The sequence below is a fragment of the Ovis canadensis genome, chromosome 10 (genome assembly GCF_042477335.2).
Source record: "Ovis canadensis isolate MfBH-ARS-UI-01 breed Bighorn chromosome 10, ARS-UI_OviCan_v2, whole genome shotgun sequence".
Taxonomy (NCBI): domain Eukaryota; kingdom Metazoa; phylum Chordata; class Mammalia; order Artiodactyla; family Bovidae; genus Ovis; species Ovis canadensis.
In genome coordinates this window covers 38,301,739-38,316,159 of record NC_091254.1, presented here as the reverse complement: position 1 = coordinate 38,316,159, position 14,421 = coordinate 38,301,739, and the positions used below count along the sequence as shown (strand labels likewise).

General features: G+C 37.7%; 1 protein-coding gene across 2 annotated transcripts in view; it reads right to left on the bottom strand.

Annotated features, from left to right (window-relative positions):
- Nucleotides 1-14,421, bottom strand: part of TRPC4 (transient receptor potential cation channel subfamily C member 4) — a 206,852-nt gene that overhangs the window by 143,899 nt on the left and 48,532 nt on the right. For both annotated transcript variants that reach the window (XM_069601491.1, XM_069601489.1), the window contains exon 2: nt 2,780-3,183. In XM_069601491.1, coding sequence (XP_069457592.1) covers nt 2,780-3,157 — 378 coding nt within the window. In that variant the 5' untranslated portion in view covers nt 3,158-3,183. The remainder of the gene's footprint in view (nt 1-2,779; nt 3,184-14,421) is intronic.

The window sequence follows — 14,421 nt, the reverse complement described above, 5'->3', positions numbered from 1 at the left end:
TCCACCAGGGGATTTAGCACCTCGACAGAACCGATAGACATTCATAATGGAAAACACATGTCGCTATGTCCTGTTAACTTTTTTGTTCCTTCTCTAGAATCTTTGGAGTGGGAATGTTGCCAAGGTCATCGACCCTTTAAAGTCATGAATTATTCTGGGGCCATCACTATAGATTGGAATCCAGATCATGGGCAATTCTGAGAAAAATGGTCAAATAAATCTCTTAGGTGGCATCGTGCAAATAGCACTTTGATGGGCAATGGTAATGAAACAGTTAAATGGCAGCAATTTGCACTTGTCCCTCCTCAATGACAATTGCAAGGATATCCGCACATTCAAGGAGATATTTGGAAACTATGGGCGGTTTCTGGTAATCTCGCTATCTGGTCAGGAAACTATACTTTGGACAGTGGTGACTCTTCGGGTCCATTCCATGTTAATTTACATGTTAATAAATCTTATTCTGCAATGGCATGTGTAAAATATCCTTTTGCATTGTTATATGGAAATTGGACCTAGAATGATACTGCGGGGTCTGTGTCATGTGACTATTGTAATCTAACTCAATGTGTAAATCAGTCTTGGTGGGAAGAATTTGAAAGACGAGCCTATAATTCCAATTTCTCGCTAGTAATTGTTAAGGCTCAGACAGAAGTATGGTTACCTATAAATCTGACTCGGCCATGGTCAGATTCTTTTGCTGTTTCTCATCTAATAACCGCTGTACAGACTTTGCTATACCGATCTCAACGTATGCTTGGTGTGGTCAATGCTTCGATTCTAGCAGTCGCGTCAGTAACTGCAACAGCAGCAGTGGCAGGTCTTGCATTACACCAAGGAATTCAAACAGCTGATTTTATTCGGGACTGGCATAAAGACTCATTTGTTATGGCAACAACAGCGAGATTTGGATGCCCAACTTGCTACTGACACGCTCAATCTTCAACACACTGTTTCCTGGCTTGGAGATCAACTGGCTGTTTTATCTACACAAAGTGTGTTGAAATGTGATTGGAATTCTTCTCAGTTTTGTATAACACCTGTACCATTTAACATGAGTGAAGGATGGGATAAAGTAAAACGACCCTTGACTGGGCATCAAAATCTCACTACGGAGATTATGGACCTGGAACGACAAATTTTGTCTACTTTTAGCAGGACTTTACCTGACATTATGGGGTCTGATTTGCTAAAATGTCTTCATGAAGGAATGAATAACTTAAATCCATTAGGGCATGTATCCTCACTAATTGGGACTACTTTTGGGAACACTGTGTTTATATTACTTTTATGTCGTGTTGCTTTTCTAGTCTTCCGGCGATGGCGGAAAGGGAAACAACTAAAGCACGAAGCAGAGAAGATCCAGACCATGTTACAATTTATAAAAGCAAATAAAAAAGGGGGAGATGAAGGGTTAATAGGGTAGCAGAGATGTGCCTGCAAATGGGCCTCTCTGCTAGGGCTGGACATCCTTGCAAACGAGGCTTTCTGCCAAACAGTCTGGACACAGCCTTGAGTTTAATGGTCCCTTGCAAATGAGGGAGCATTCCCTTCTTATGATAAAGAAGGAATAGAGGGCTTTGTACAGACTCTGCAGTAGACTAGGATTTTACTCCCCTTTGCTCCATGATAACATGTATGCACCTGCACTGTGCTGAAAAGGCTTATTCATGCAGTCTGGAATTCTGCCTAGGAGGCTTTTATAATAAACGGCAATTAGTTTTTTGCCCAGTTCTATTCCTCCGGCTGAAGTGTGCATGTCGTCTGTCTCTTGTGTGTCTTGTTCTGTGTCATTTCACTCGTAATCTCCAACACCATCATTTGCAGAAAATATTTGCACCTTTATCAAATAGAACAGAAACTGCTAGAGGTGTAAAAACAATTGTTTTTATAAGATTTTACTTGAAAGGACAGATTTTGAGCCACTGAAATACATGCAATGTCTTCTGCAATTAGTCAATGAGGCTTGATGTGGGGAAGTGAAGAGTTCAATGTGAAAGGATAAAGGATCAGATAGTTCAGATACAGGGCAGTACCAGGGAATAATGTAGACAGACAAAAATAGATTCCTTATTCATTTCTATCTATGATTTTTCCACTTCCTTAGGGGTAAAAAATAGGAAGATAACAGGAATTAAAACCAGATAGTATTTATAATCACGTACCATTTTAGCTTAGTTTCTACTGATGACATTAAGATACAGCTACATTTTGCCAATAGTAAGTGTGATATATTAAATCTACAGTCAGTTATTTTCTAGTAAACTTTTTTGCTTTTTTAAAAAATTTGTCTCCATTTAAAAGAATCCATTAGAGTTTGCCAAAAAACAGTATCAGAGTTAGATGTACAACTCACTTTAGCATTAAGATACAGAATTCCAAAACAGGCAAGAAGGTTAAAAGGAAAAATAGCAAAAGAATTCAGCCTGTTACTGCAGAATGTTCAGAAAATGAAGGACAAGGAGAAAACCCCCACATATACACAGTAGCGCCACTCCCCCAAAATTTATATACTATTATATAAACATGTCCCTAATGTATGAGAAGCCACCATAGGTTTCTTAGTTTTGCTTTGGTTCTATTAAAGTCTGATTAGCCAGGGTAAGAGGTGCAGGTGATGGTGACTTTTGTAGAGTATAAAATGTGTACTTAGCAGTAGTTTTCCATCATAATAGTTTTTATTTCAGTGCTAATATTTCTTAAAATTGGGGAAGAACTTTACCATCCATAGAAACCTTCTGCATGTAAAATAAATGAAAACCAGTATTTATGCAAGTACCTGTTTTTCTCCACTGGGCTTTTTGTGGTTCAGCAACAGCTCGACAGCTCCCACAACTTCTTTCCTGATAGCATGTAATAGGGCGTCTCCAACATAGACGTTAAAGCTTAAGAGGAGTTCGATGAGTTCCAAGTTCTCATTTTCAATTGCAATGAGAAGAGCAGTTCTTCCAAGAGGATCGATGCAATTAATATTGATTTTAAAATAAATTTCAGCTTCTTCTAGGGATTTCTTGACGCTTGCATAATCTCCCTTTTCCACAGCATTTAGGTAGGCTTTCTCGGAGGGTGAGAGTTCAGATTCCGCTCGGACTATCCTGAGGGGTATGCGGTCTCTATACGGGGCGTTAACATTTCTTTTGTAATAGAACTGCGCCATGTTTATGCCATGCTATGTCTTTGTCTCTGAAAGTACAAACAAAAACCAAAACATACAAGGATTAGAGTTAGCACACTTTTTAATGATTCTGCATCACATTTAACTCACAACGATGCCAATAATAATGATAAAACTTAATTATTAAGAAGTTATTTTCCCTTTAAACCATGGAAGTGAATTCTCTCAGTCGTGTCCGACTCTGCTACTGCATGGACAGTAGCCTACCAGGCTCCACCGTCCATGGGATTTTCCAGGCAAGAATAATGGAGTGGGCTGCCATTTCCTTCTCCAGGGGATCTTCCCAACCCAGGGATCGAACCCGGGTCTCAAGCATTGCAGACAGATGCTTTACCGTCTGAACCACCAGGGAAGCCTTAAACCATGGAAGTAGGTAATAATTATTCAGTGATCTCAAAACGCAGGTTACAAAAGTTCTTATCTAAGAAGAATAAAGAGAGGCTAATATTTGGCAAGTTACTTTTAAAATTTTAAGTCTTTATTGAATTTGTTACGGTATTGTTTCCATTTAATGTTTTGATTTTTTTGGCCATGAGGAATGTGGGATCTTAGCCCCCACAGCCAGGTATCGAACTTGCACTTCCTGCATTGGAAGATGAAGTCAGAACCACTGAATCACCAGGGAAGTTCGGTAAGAAGTTGCTTTTAAAGATGACTTTAAAACTGACATTTGTCAGGGGTTGCCCCTGTAATTTTTAAAAATTATTTACAAAATTTATTAAAAACACATATTGTTTTAACAGAGAACCTTGAAAGTCGACTGTACCTTTGAGGTCTGCAAAATGGACCAGGGATTTTCAAGTATGTCATTCACTGTAAGTTTTGCTCATCTTGAAGATGCTGTTGAGGTTATAGAATATCAACATCTCAGCAAAATGTTTTTTCGGTTTCATTTCTATTTTTAATGTTTGTAATAACTGACATTAAAATTTCTGTGACTTAGTGATATTAATGTCAATAAAATATCATAGCAAGCCTGATGAGTATAATTGTATTTTTTTCTTCTTATAAGTAAATTAATTGAGGAAGAAAGAATGTGAACTGATGGTATTATCAAGATGTGTCTAGGCAATTTAATTTCCAAAGGAAACATTTAGAAAGGGATTAAATATATGGTTTATTATGAAAATGCTATTTTTCTTAATTCTTTTACCTCCAAAGCACAGAACAATAAACCACAAGGCAGGAATATATTTATTGTAAAATGTAATATTATTTTGAAGTTACAGTAAAGAAACAGTTCAAGATGAGGAAATTACTTCAAATAAATGAGATTATCATTTCAAAATAGATTAATAAAAAATATCCAATGTCTCTCAAAGTCTTGCTGATTTCATAATTATCTTAATGATACAAAGTTTACAAAAATGTATTGCTTTGAGCATAACTTCTTTATTTCTGTTAGTTCCTGATTTTATACGTACAGTCTGAACTATTTTATTATTCTATGTCATTAATATTCAACTCACATGTTTATTTACATACATTTGCTTATCAAATTAAAATGAATGGGGCATTCTAGGTACCTGAATATGCATATTTATCTTAATTGACCTTATCATTTTATAACTCAACCAGACTTGAATAATGCATTAACTATAGATTGAATATGCATTGCATTAACAAACGTGATTATATTTAATGTAATGGTCTCAATTTGAGAAATTATTCATTGTTTGCATGCTGCCTCAATTTAACAGTAATTTCAGTTACCAAGCAGTGAAGTTTTAATTTTTGATGTCCAGATTATTCATCATGACTTCTCAAATATCTGGGTTCAAAGTCTAGTATACAATGCTGTACATTCATAATGTGTTCCTTTCTGGCATATTAGATTCAGCATTTTATTAAGGCTTCTTTATAGACTAAGCAAAAAGTGGCAATCTTATAATCCAAAACACTTTTCTCAAATGTTTCCCATCTTAATCAGTCTTTTTGTTTTAAATGTATTATGATCAACTGCATAGCATGATATACATTTATTTTCACAATTGGAGACAGATTGTTGTGAGTTTTTTAAATGGCAATATTACTTTTTTGGAGGAAGATGAAAAGTAATACTGGTTTTCAAATGTATCCATTTTAGATGTTCAAATTTCTTCATTGAACTTGATTATAATTTCAGTATTTGGAAGATGCTTTAAATTACTAGAGTAACAGGAATAAAATTTATATTATCAGATAATTAAGACAACTTAATATTCCTCAGATATAACCAAAGCTTCAATAAATCAACATCATTATGATGTTACATATCATCATTTTAATTTTCTAACCCCAAATGTACCATATATATATCAGCTGATGTTTATTCACTAAGTCGTGTCTGACTCTGCGACCCATGGATTATAGCCCACCAGGCTCCTCTGTCCAGGGGATTTGCCAGGCAGGAATACTAGAGTCGCCATTTCCTACTCCAGATACGCATCAGCGGTAACATTAAAATATCTGCCTTAAGAAGGTAATTGTCACCCACTTCCCCAGCACTCCTTGTCTATTCATGTCAGCATCCATAAGATATGTGTGATCAATGATATAGTTTTCACATGGCAGTTTTATCAGGACTACAGTAGAAATACCTTATGATGATAATAACTGCCATTTCTATTCTATTTCAGCAGTATACATTCTCTATTACCTTACATTTTGTCCTTCATTTTCTAGAGTTGAATCTGAAGTTTCTCAACACAAAATTTTGGCTTAAGACTAATGTTTGATTGTTGCCCAAAATATTAATTAAAATGAAAGAAAGTATGAACATACACATGCACAGCCTATAAGAAATTCATGTGAATTATGACTCAATCAGGATTAGGAGTCAGTCTCAAAGATGGAAAAACTGAACTTTATTTTATTACATTTGCTTTATTTCATTACTCACGGTATCCAATAGAAATGAGATAGTAAACAGCATTATCCTTTTTAGAGTGCAAGATGTAGGTGACAGTGAAGGGATTAGTGGACAACATAGAATATAGACAAGAAATCGGGTGAAAAGAGAAGATAGATAATGAGAAATTAGACTTATTAAAATCCATTTCGTTTACTCCAGAGAACTGCCATAAATGTAAACTACACAAGTATGTTTCAAAATAAGTAATACAATATTGAGATAAAGATATATACAGCGGGATATTACTTGGCCATAAAAAGGGAATTGAAATTGGGTCATTGTAGAGATGTGGATGGACCTAGAATCTGTAACACAGATTGAAGTAAGTCAGAAATTAAAAAAAAAACAACCCAAATATTGTACATTAATGCATGTGGAATACAGAAAAATGGTACAGATGAACATACTTGCAGCGTAGGGGTAGAAAAACAGATGTGGAGAGTGGACAGCTGGACATCTGGGGAGGGGAAGGGGAGACCTGGGGTCTCCTGGGAGATTAGTATTGACATATATACACGACCATGTGTAAAACAGCTGGTGGGCCCTGCTGTATAGCAAAGGAGGCTCAGCTCAGTGCTCTGTGATGCCCTAGGGGGATGGGATGATGGGAGGGTGGGAGGCTCAAGGGGGAGGAAATATATGTATACATACAGCTGATTCACTTTGTTGTACAGCAGAAACTAACACAACATTGCAAAGCAATTATATTTCAATAAAAAAGACATATTCTAGTCCACATCATATTTAAGTTGTGAATTGGCCATGAGACTTTCCATTAGACAACCTGTCTCTCCATCCATAAAGTGAGAAAAACAATACTCATGAAGGACAGGTGAGAAGAATCAGGAGAGTTTGTGTGAGAAAGCCCATTTATCTGCTATCTTCCTTCAAATGTCCTGGATCATGGTGGGAAGGTGAGATGGATTGAAAATACATTTAAAATGTAAGTATATAAAATACAAAATTGAGTTATTTATGAAGGAATGAAGTCGCTCAGTCATGTCCGACCCTTTGCGAGCCCATGGACTGTAGCCCACCAGGCTCCTCAGTCCATGGAATTTCCCAGGCAAGAGTACTGGAGTGGGTTGTCATTTCCTTTGCCAGGGGATCTTCCCAACCCAGGAATCGAACCCAGGCCTCCCGCACTGCAGCAGACGCTTTACCATCTGAGCTACCAGAGAAGCTCAAGTTATTTATAATGGAATAGTAAAATATAGAAGAAATGGAGTAGCCATCATGGTCAACAAAAGAGTCCGAAATGCAGTACTTGGATGCAATCTCAAAAAAGATAGAATGATCTCTGTTCGTCTCCAAGGCAAACCATTCACTATCACAGTTATCCAAGTCTATGCCCCAACCAGTAACGCTGAAGAAACTGAAGTTGAACAGTTTTATGAAGACCTACAAGACCTTTCAGAACTAACACCCAAAAAAGATGTCCTTTTCATTATAGGGGACTGGAATGCAAAAGTAGGAAGCCAAGAAACACCTGGAGTAACAGGAAAATTTGGCCTTGGAATGCGGAATTAAGCAGGGCAAAGACTAATAGAGTTTTGCCAAGAGAACACACTCGTCATAGCAAACACCCTCATCCAACAACACAAGAGAAGACTCTACACATGAACATCACCAGATAGTCAACACCGAAATCAGATTGATTATATTCTTTGCAGCCAAAGATGGAGAAGCTCTATACAGTCAAGAATAACAAGACCAGGCAGGAGCTGACTGTGGCTCAGATCATGAACTCCTTATTACCAAATCCAGACTCAAATTGAAGAAAATAGGGAAAACCACTAGACCATTCAGGTATGACCTAAATCAAATCCCTTATGATTATACAGTGGAAGTGAGAAATAGATTTAAGGGCCTAGATCTGATAGATAGAGTTCCTGATGAACTATGGAATAAGGTTCGTGACATTGTACAGGAGACAGGCATCAAGACCATCCCCATGGAAAAGAAATGTGAAAAAGCAAAATGGCTGTCTGGGGAGGCCTTACAAATAGCTGTGAAAAGAAGAGAGGCGAAAAGCAAAAGAGAAAAGGAAAGATATAAGCATCTGAATGCAGAGTTCCAAAGAATAGCAAGGAGAGATAAGAAAGCCTTCTTCAGCGATCAATGCAAAGAAATAGAGGAAAAGAACAGAATGGGAAAGACTAGAGATCTCTTCAAGAAAATTAGAGATAGCAAGGGAACATTTCATGCAAAGATGGGCTCAATAAAGCACAGAAACGGTATGGACCTAACAGAAGCAGAAGATGTTAAGAAGAGGTGGCAAGAATACACAGAAGAACTGTACAAAAAACATCTTCACAACCCAGGTAATCATGATGATGTGATCACTAATCTATAGCCAGACGTCTTGGAATGTGAAGTCAAGTGGGCCTTAGAAAGCATCACTATGAACAAAGCTAGTGGAGGTGATGGAATTCCAGTGCAGCTGTTTCAAATCCTGAAAGATGATGCTGTGAAAGTGCTGCACATATTGCACATAGTGCTGCACTCAATATGCCAGCAAATTTGGAAAACTCAGCAGTGGCCACAGGACTGGAAAAGGTCCATTTTTATTCCAGTCCCAAAGAAGGCAATGCCAAAGAATGCTCAAACTACCACACAATTGTACTCATCTCACATGCTAGTAAAGTAATGCTCAAAATTCTCCAAGCCAGGCTTCAGCAATATGTGAACCGTGAACTCCCTGATGTTCAAGCTGGTTTTAGAAAAGGCAGAGGAACCAGAGATCAAATTGCCAACATCTGCTGGGTCATGGAAAAAGCAAGAGAGTTCCAGAAAAACATCTATTTCTGCTTTATTGACTATGCCAAAGCCTTTGACTGTGTGGATCACAATAAACTGGAAAATTCTGAAAGAGATGGGAATACCAGACCACCTAACCTGCCTCTTGAGAAATCTGTATGCAGGTCAGGAAGCAACAGTTAGAACTGGACATGGAACAACAGACTGGTTCCAAATAGGAAAAGGAGTACGTCAAGGCTGTATATTGTCACCCTGCTTACTTAACTTATATGCAGAATATATATATTATATATATATAATGAGAAACGCTGGGCTGGAAGAAACACAAGCTGGAATCAAGATTTCTGGGAGAAATATCAATAGCCTCAGATATGCAGATGACACCACCCTTATGGCAGAAAGTGAAGAGGAGCTAAAAAGCCTCTTGATGAAAGTAAAAGAGGAGAGCAAAAAAGTTGGCTTCAAGCTCAACATTCAGAAAACGAAGATCATGGCATCTGGTTCCATCACTTCATGGCAAATAGATGGGGGAAACAGTGGAAACACTGTGAGACTTTGTTTTTGGGGCTCCAAAATCACTGCAGATGGTGACTACAGCCATGAAATTAAAAGACGCTTACTCCTTGGAAGAAAAGTTATGACCAACCTAGATAGCATATTCAAAAGCAGAGACATTACTTTGCCGACTAAGGTCCATCTAGTCAAGGCTATGGTTTTTCCTGTGGTCATGTATGGATGTCAGAGTTGGACTGTGAAGAAGGCTGAGTGCCGAAGAATTGATGCTTTTGAACTGTGGTGTTGGAGAAGACTCTTGAGAGTCCCTTGGACTGCAAGGAGATCCAACCAGTCCATTCTGAAGGAGATCAGCCCTGGGATTTCTTTGGAAGGAATGATGCTAAAGCTGAAACTCCAGTACTTGGCCACCTCATGTGAAGAGCTGACTCATTGGAAAAGACTCTGATGCTGGGAGGGATTGGGGGCAGGAGGAGAAGGGGACGACGGAGGATGAGATGGCTGGATGGCATCACGGACTCAACGGATGTGAGTCTGAGCGAACTCCGGGAGTTGGTGATGGACAGCGAGGCCTGGTGTGCTGCGATTCATGGGGTTGCAAAGAGTCAGACACGACTGAGCGACTGAACTGAACTGTGTAAAATATAGAGAAAGAGAAAAGGAGAAGGAGAGAAAAGATGGAGCAACTCTGATTGATGACTAAAAACTTTAAAAAGTAAGGAACAGTATATAATTTTCAGTACATCGACTCGCGCTTCTGGATTGAGATGCAGTGATACTAACTGAAGGACAAAAATCAAGGTTAACAATTTAAAAATGTGATATATGAATGTAATCGCAAAGAGAAGGTGGTAATAAGGCTGATGGTTCCTGAGCTGACAATCTTATCAGAAACTATGAAATTGCTGCTGCTGCTGCTGCTGCTACGTCGCTTCAGTCGAATTGCTACTGGATAGAAAGTCTGTAAAAGAACATGGGACTCAGTGAAGCAAATATACTGATCTCCAATGTGGAAATAAAAGCCTATTCCTGATCCTGCACTTTCAGAATGAACTTTCTGAGGGGGAAAAAATTTTTCCCCATAAGTTACAAAGTTTAGTAGATCCTTTGATTTCAGTGATCCCTTTATGATGCATAAACTGGAAGTGAAATGGAAGCTATGTTTCAAGGACTTGGAAGAGATATGGAATGTGATGGAGAAAGACTCAAACCTTGCACGTGAATTTTAAATTATCCAATATTTATTTTTCCTAAATACGTTCAGGACTTAAGAAACAAAAATGTGAGAGAGTTTCACCTTGACATCAATCTCAAGAGAAATTTAAAAAAATTGTCCCTAGATATGATAACTACAGTTATCTAAACATCTTGATGATACACAGAAAAACAAAAGTTCCAGATATTTATAGTGATCAGAAGGCATATTCCCTAAAGGATGAGCTTAGGCGTGTGGTGGAAAGAACAGGGAACTTGAATTCCAAAGAACACAAAGGAAAGAATATACACAGAAATCTCCACTTCTGAGTGAATATTATTAAAAGTAAAATAAAATTTCCCCAAACAACTTCCTTTTTTTTTGTTCTTTTCGCTTTTGATTCCCTAACTGCTAGAAGATACATCTGTACAGGTGTGAGCTCTTGATACAGCGAGAAATAAAAGCTCTTTTTTTGTTAGGATAGTATGGCACATGTCTAGATTGTATTTGTATTTTTTTTCTGAAATCTGACAGGAAATAACAATTTCCCAGATGATGTATTCACACTCAAACCTATTTGGTTTTTTTTTCTTGCTATTGGTGTAGTAGGTGAAGGTGAAGTCGCTCAGTTGTGTCTGACTCTTTGTGACCCCGTGGACTGTAGCCTACCAGGCTCCTCCATCCATGGGATTCTCCAGGCAAGAATACTGGAGTGGATTGCCATTTCCTTCTCCAGGGAATCTTCCCGACCCAGGGATCAAACCTAGGTCTCCCACATTGAAGGCAGACGCTTTAACCTCTGAGCCACCAGGGAAGCCCACTGGTGTAGTATGTATGCCAATTCTTTGGCATAATGCATTGTGCACATAAAAGCATAATGCTCTCATTTTTACTATCATTCCTAATTCCAGGCCCTTTTCTTCATCATCTTTCACACGACTACACCAATATCCTTGTAATAATCTCACTGGTATTATCCTTGCTGCTGCTGCTGCTGCTGCTAAGTCGCTTCAGTCGTCTGCTAAGTTGCTTCAGTCGTGTCTGACTCTGTGCGACCCCACTTGCATCCTCCCTATTTAGCCTCCGCAATGCCACATGCCTAATATTTCTAAAATGTAAATCTGATTCAATCACTCTTGTACTTATAATCCTTAAATGACTCATAACCATTCACAGGGAAAATAATAACCTATTATAGAATATGGGGACCTGCATGATCTGGCTTCTAATGCTTTCTTAGATGTATCTCCCAAGTCAATCCCTGAAAAACCTAATTTTACACTGACAAGAACCCCAACTACTTGGCCACTACAGCTCTAAGCATTTTCTCATACTGTTCTTTAGAATAGGAATACTGTTCCTCCCCTTGAGCCTTCTGGCAACTCCTGCCAAATTTTAAAACCTCTGTGAACTATCACAGCCTCTGTGGATTTTTCTTCTCTTCCTCTTAAGGCAGAGTTAATGACCTCTTTTACGCATCTTCATAAACCCTATGGACTGTTTTTCTCTTTCTACTGTGTAAGAGATTGTGACTTATACAGTATTGCATCCCAATCCAAAGCAAGTGGTTATTGCCCCAAATTTTCTCTGTTGTTTGGGGTAAAGGAGTAAAATTACTTTAATCATGTGCTGAAAAATTGTTTAGCCCATCGAATGCCACAATGAATAGCTGGACATCCAGTCAGTGATCATAAATTACTGAATAGCCTGGGGAAAATGCTTTCTTTTTTTTTTTTTTTTTACCTATTTTTATTCTCTACATACCTTACCCACAAGCTTTTTTTTTTTTTTCCCACAAAGACCTATAACATGTAAATCAACACATCTACAACGCTCACCTTTGGAATATGCTTTCTATCACTACTATCTAAATCATCAGAATGATGTAAGACTTTAGTCACTTGACTGATACTTCCAGGGAAATGAGAGCACAGAGGGGAGAAAAATAAAGTACAAGACACCCAGGGCTGGCAAACTGAATATCTCATAAAGGGAGAAATCAAGTTTATATACCAGTTAACAGGAGACTAAAATATACATATTAATATTTACAGAATTATAAAGAGGATAGGAGAAAAACTGAGGAATAAGAATTAATCAAGAATAAGAATAAAAAATAGCAATTGGAGATACTGGTAGAATGACCATGAAATGAACCAGCAAATGTAAAGTTCAGATCGTGACATCTTCCCAGTTTGGAAACTGTAAAAGTGAAGAGAAAAAGAGAATAGATGGGTAAGAGCCAGCATCTATAATATAGCAAATGACTGAAGAGAAAATAAATAATGGTGTGTGGGACATATTTTTAGTAGTAATGAACAAGAATTTTCATAATTACAGAAGATAAAAGACCTCATATGGAAAGAATCCATAGTGCCATGTAAGACATAGAACAGCTGCTTCATAGATTAAGAAAATTATAAAGGAGGAGAAAAAAAAATCCCCTAAGAGAATTGCTACCACTTATAACATAAGGAATAGCTGGGTCAAAATAAATTTTTGTTCTATAAAATGTTTCCTCAGGGGTGATAAGACTGAAAACCAATAAACAATTCAGGATTTCAGTGTTCCCATCAAGAAATTCCTGCGTATAAATTTACCTGAGATAACATCCTGCTCACCTGGGCAAACAGCTTCCTTATCTTTCTTATCAAGACTCTCTCCAGACCCCTCATTTGGCTAAATGTTTAGTCGGTAAGCTGTGCCTGACCCTTTGCAACTGCATGGACTCGTAGCCCACCAGGCTCCTCTGTCCATGGATTTCCCAGGCAAGCATACTGGAGTGGGTTGTGACTAAACCACCACCAAGAGTGAAAACTGAGAGACCATCTGCCAATAGATCGAGTGAGTGCCATTCAACAGCCTACATCATGAAGGAGGAAACATGGAACTCTAGGATTAATATAGCAAAACTTGGGGACTTCCCTGGTGGTCTCATGGTTAAGATTTTGCCTTCCAACACAGAGGGCATGGGTTTGATCCCTGGTCAGGGAGCTAAGACCCCACATGCCTTGTGGTCGAAAAACAAAAGCGGAAAAAATACTGTAACAAATTCAATAAAGACTTTTAAAATGGTCCACATCAAAAAAAAAAAAATCTTTAAAAAAAAAAGAATGCAAAATTCAGACTGATGGTGGAATGTAGGTGGAGATTTAAGTGTCTGCTCATATTTTATTGAGCAGAGAGGGATAAGATGGAGATCTACTTTAGGCAGGGTGGTCAGGGGTGGTTTATTAATATTTTATTAGCTCTGATTGAATATATTTCAGGTAATCTTTCTCTAATCCTTTCCCATATTCCTATTTTTCATACCTTTGCAGAAAGTGAAGATTTTAAGGATATATCATTTTGTAACAAGAATGAATGTATATATATTGCTACTACAACACCAGAAACACTTTTACTACTTTCATTGTGTTGAAGGTGTCACTAATTGTCCTGTTGACAATGAAAGCATAATTTGCTGTAAAAGAAGCAATATTAAGAAGAAATGTGGAGGGAAGGCGGTACATATTACAAGCAAGTAGTTTACCAGATTACACCAAGAAAGACAAAAAAACCTGGTTTCAAAAATGACATATTCAAGAGCAAAATTTATTCAAAAGTTGCCCAGAACAATCAGATCCTGCAGTCCATAGCCAACATTCAGTTTCTGACATTGTGTGTGTGCACAGATGTGTATGTATGAATGGTAACTATGGTAACAGTGAGTCCTTTGACCAAAGGAGAAAGAAAGAAATCTTGTAGTCATAGCAAAAGTAATATAAAATACTTAAATCTGTATGTATGCAATAGAATTTTTGATAAATATATGACCCTTAAATGTAAAAAAATATCAATTAGATTATTGCAGAAGTAAAGATGTCACATGGCTTAGAAGTTATT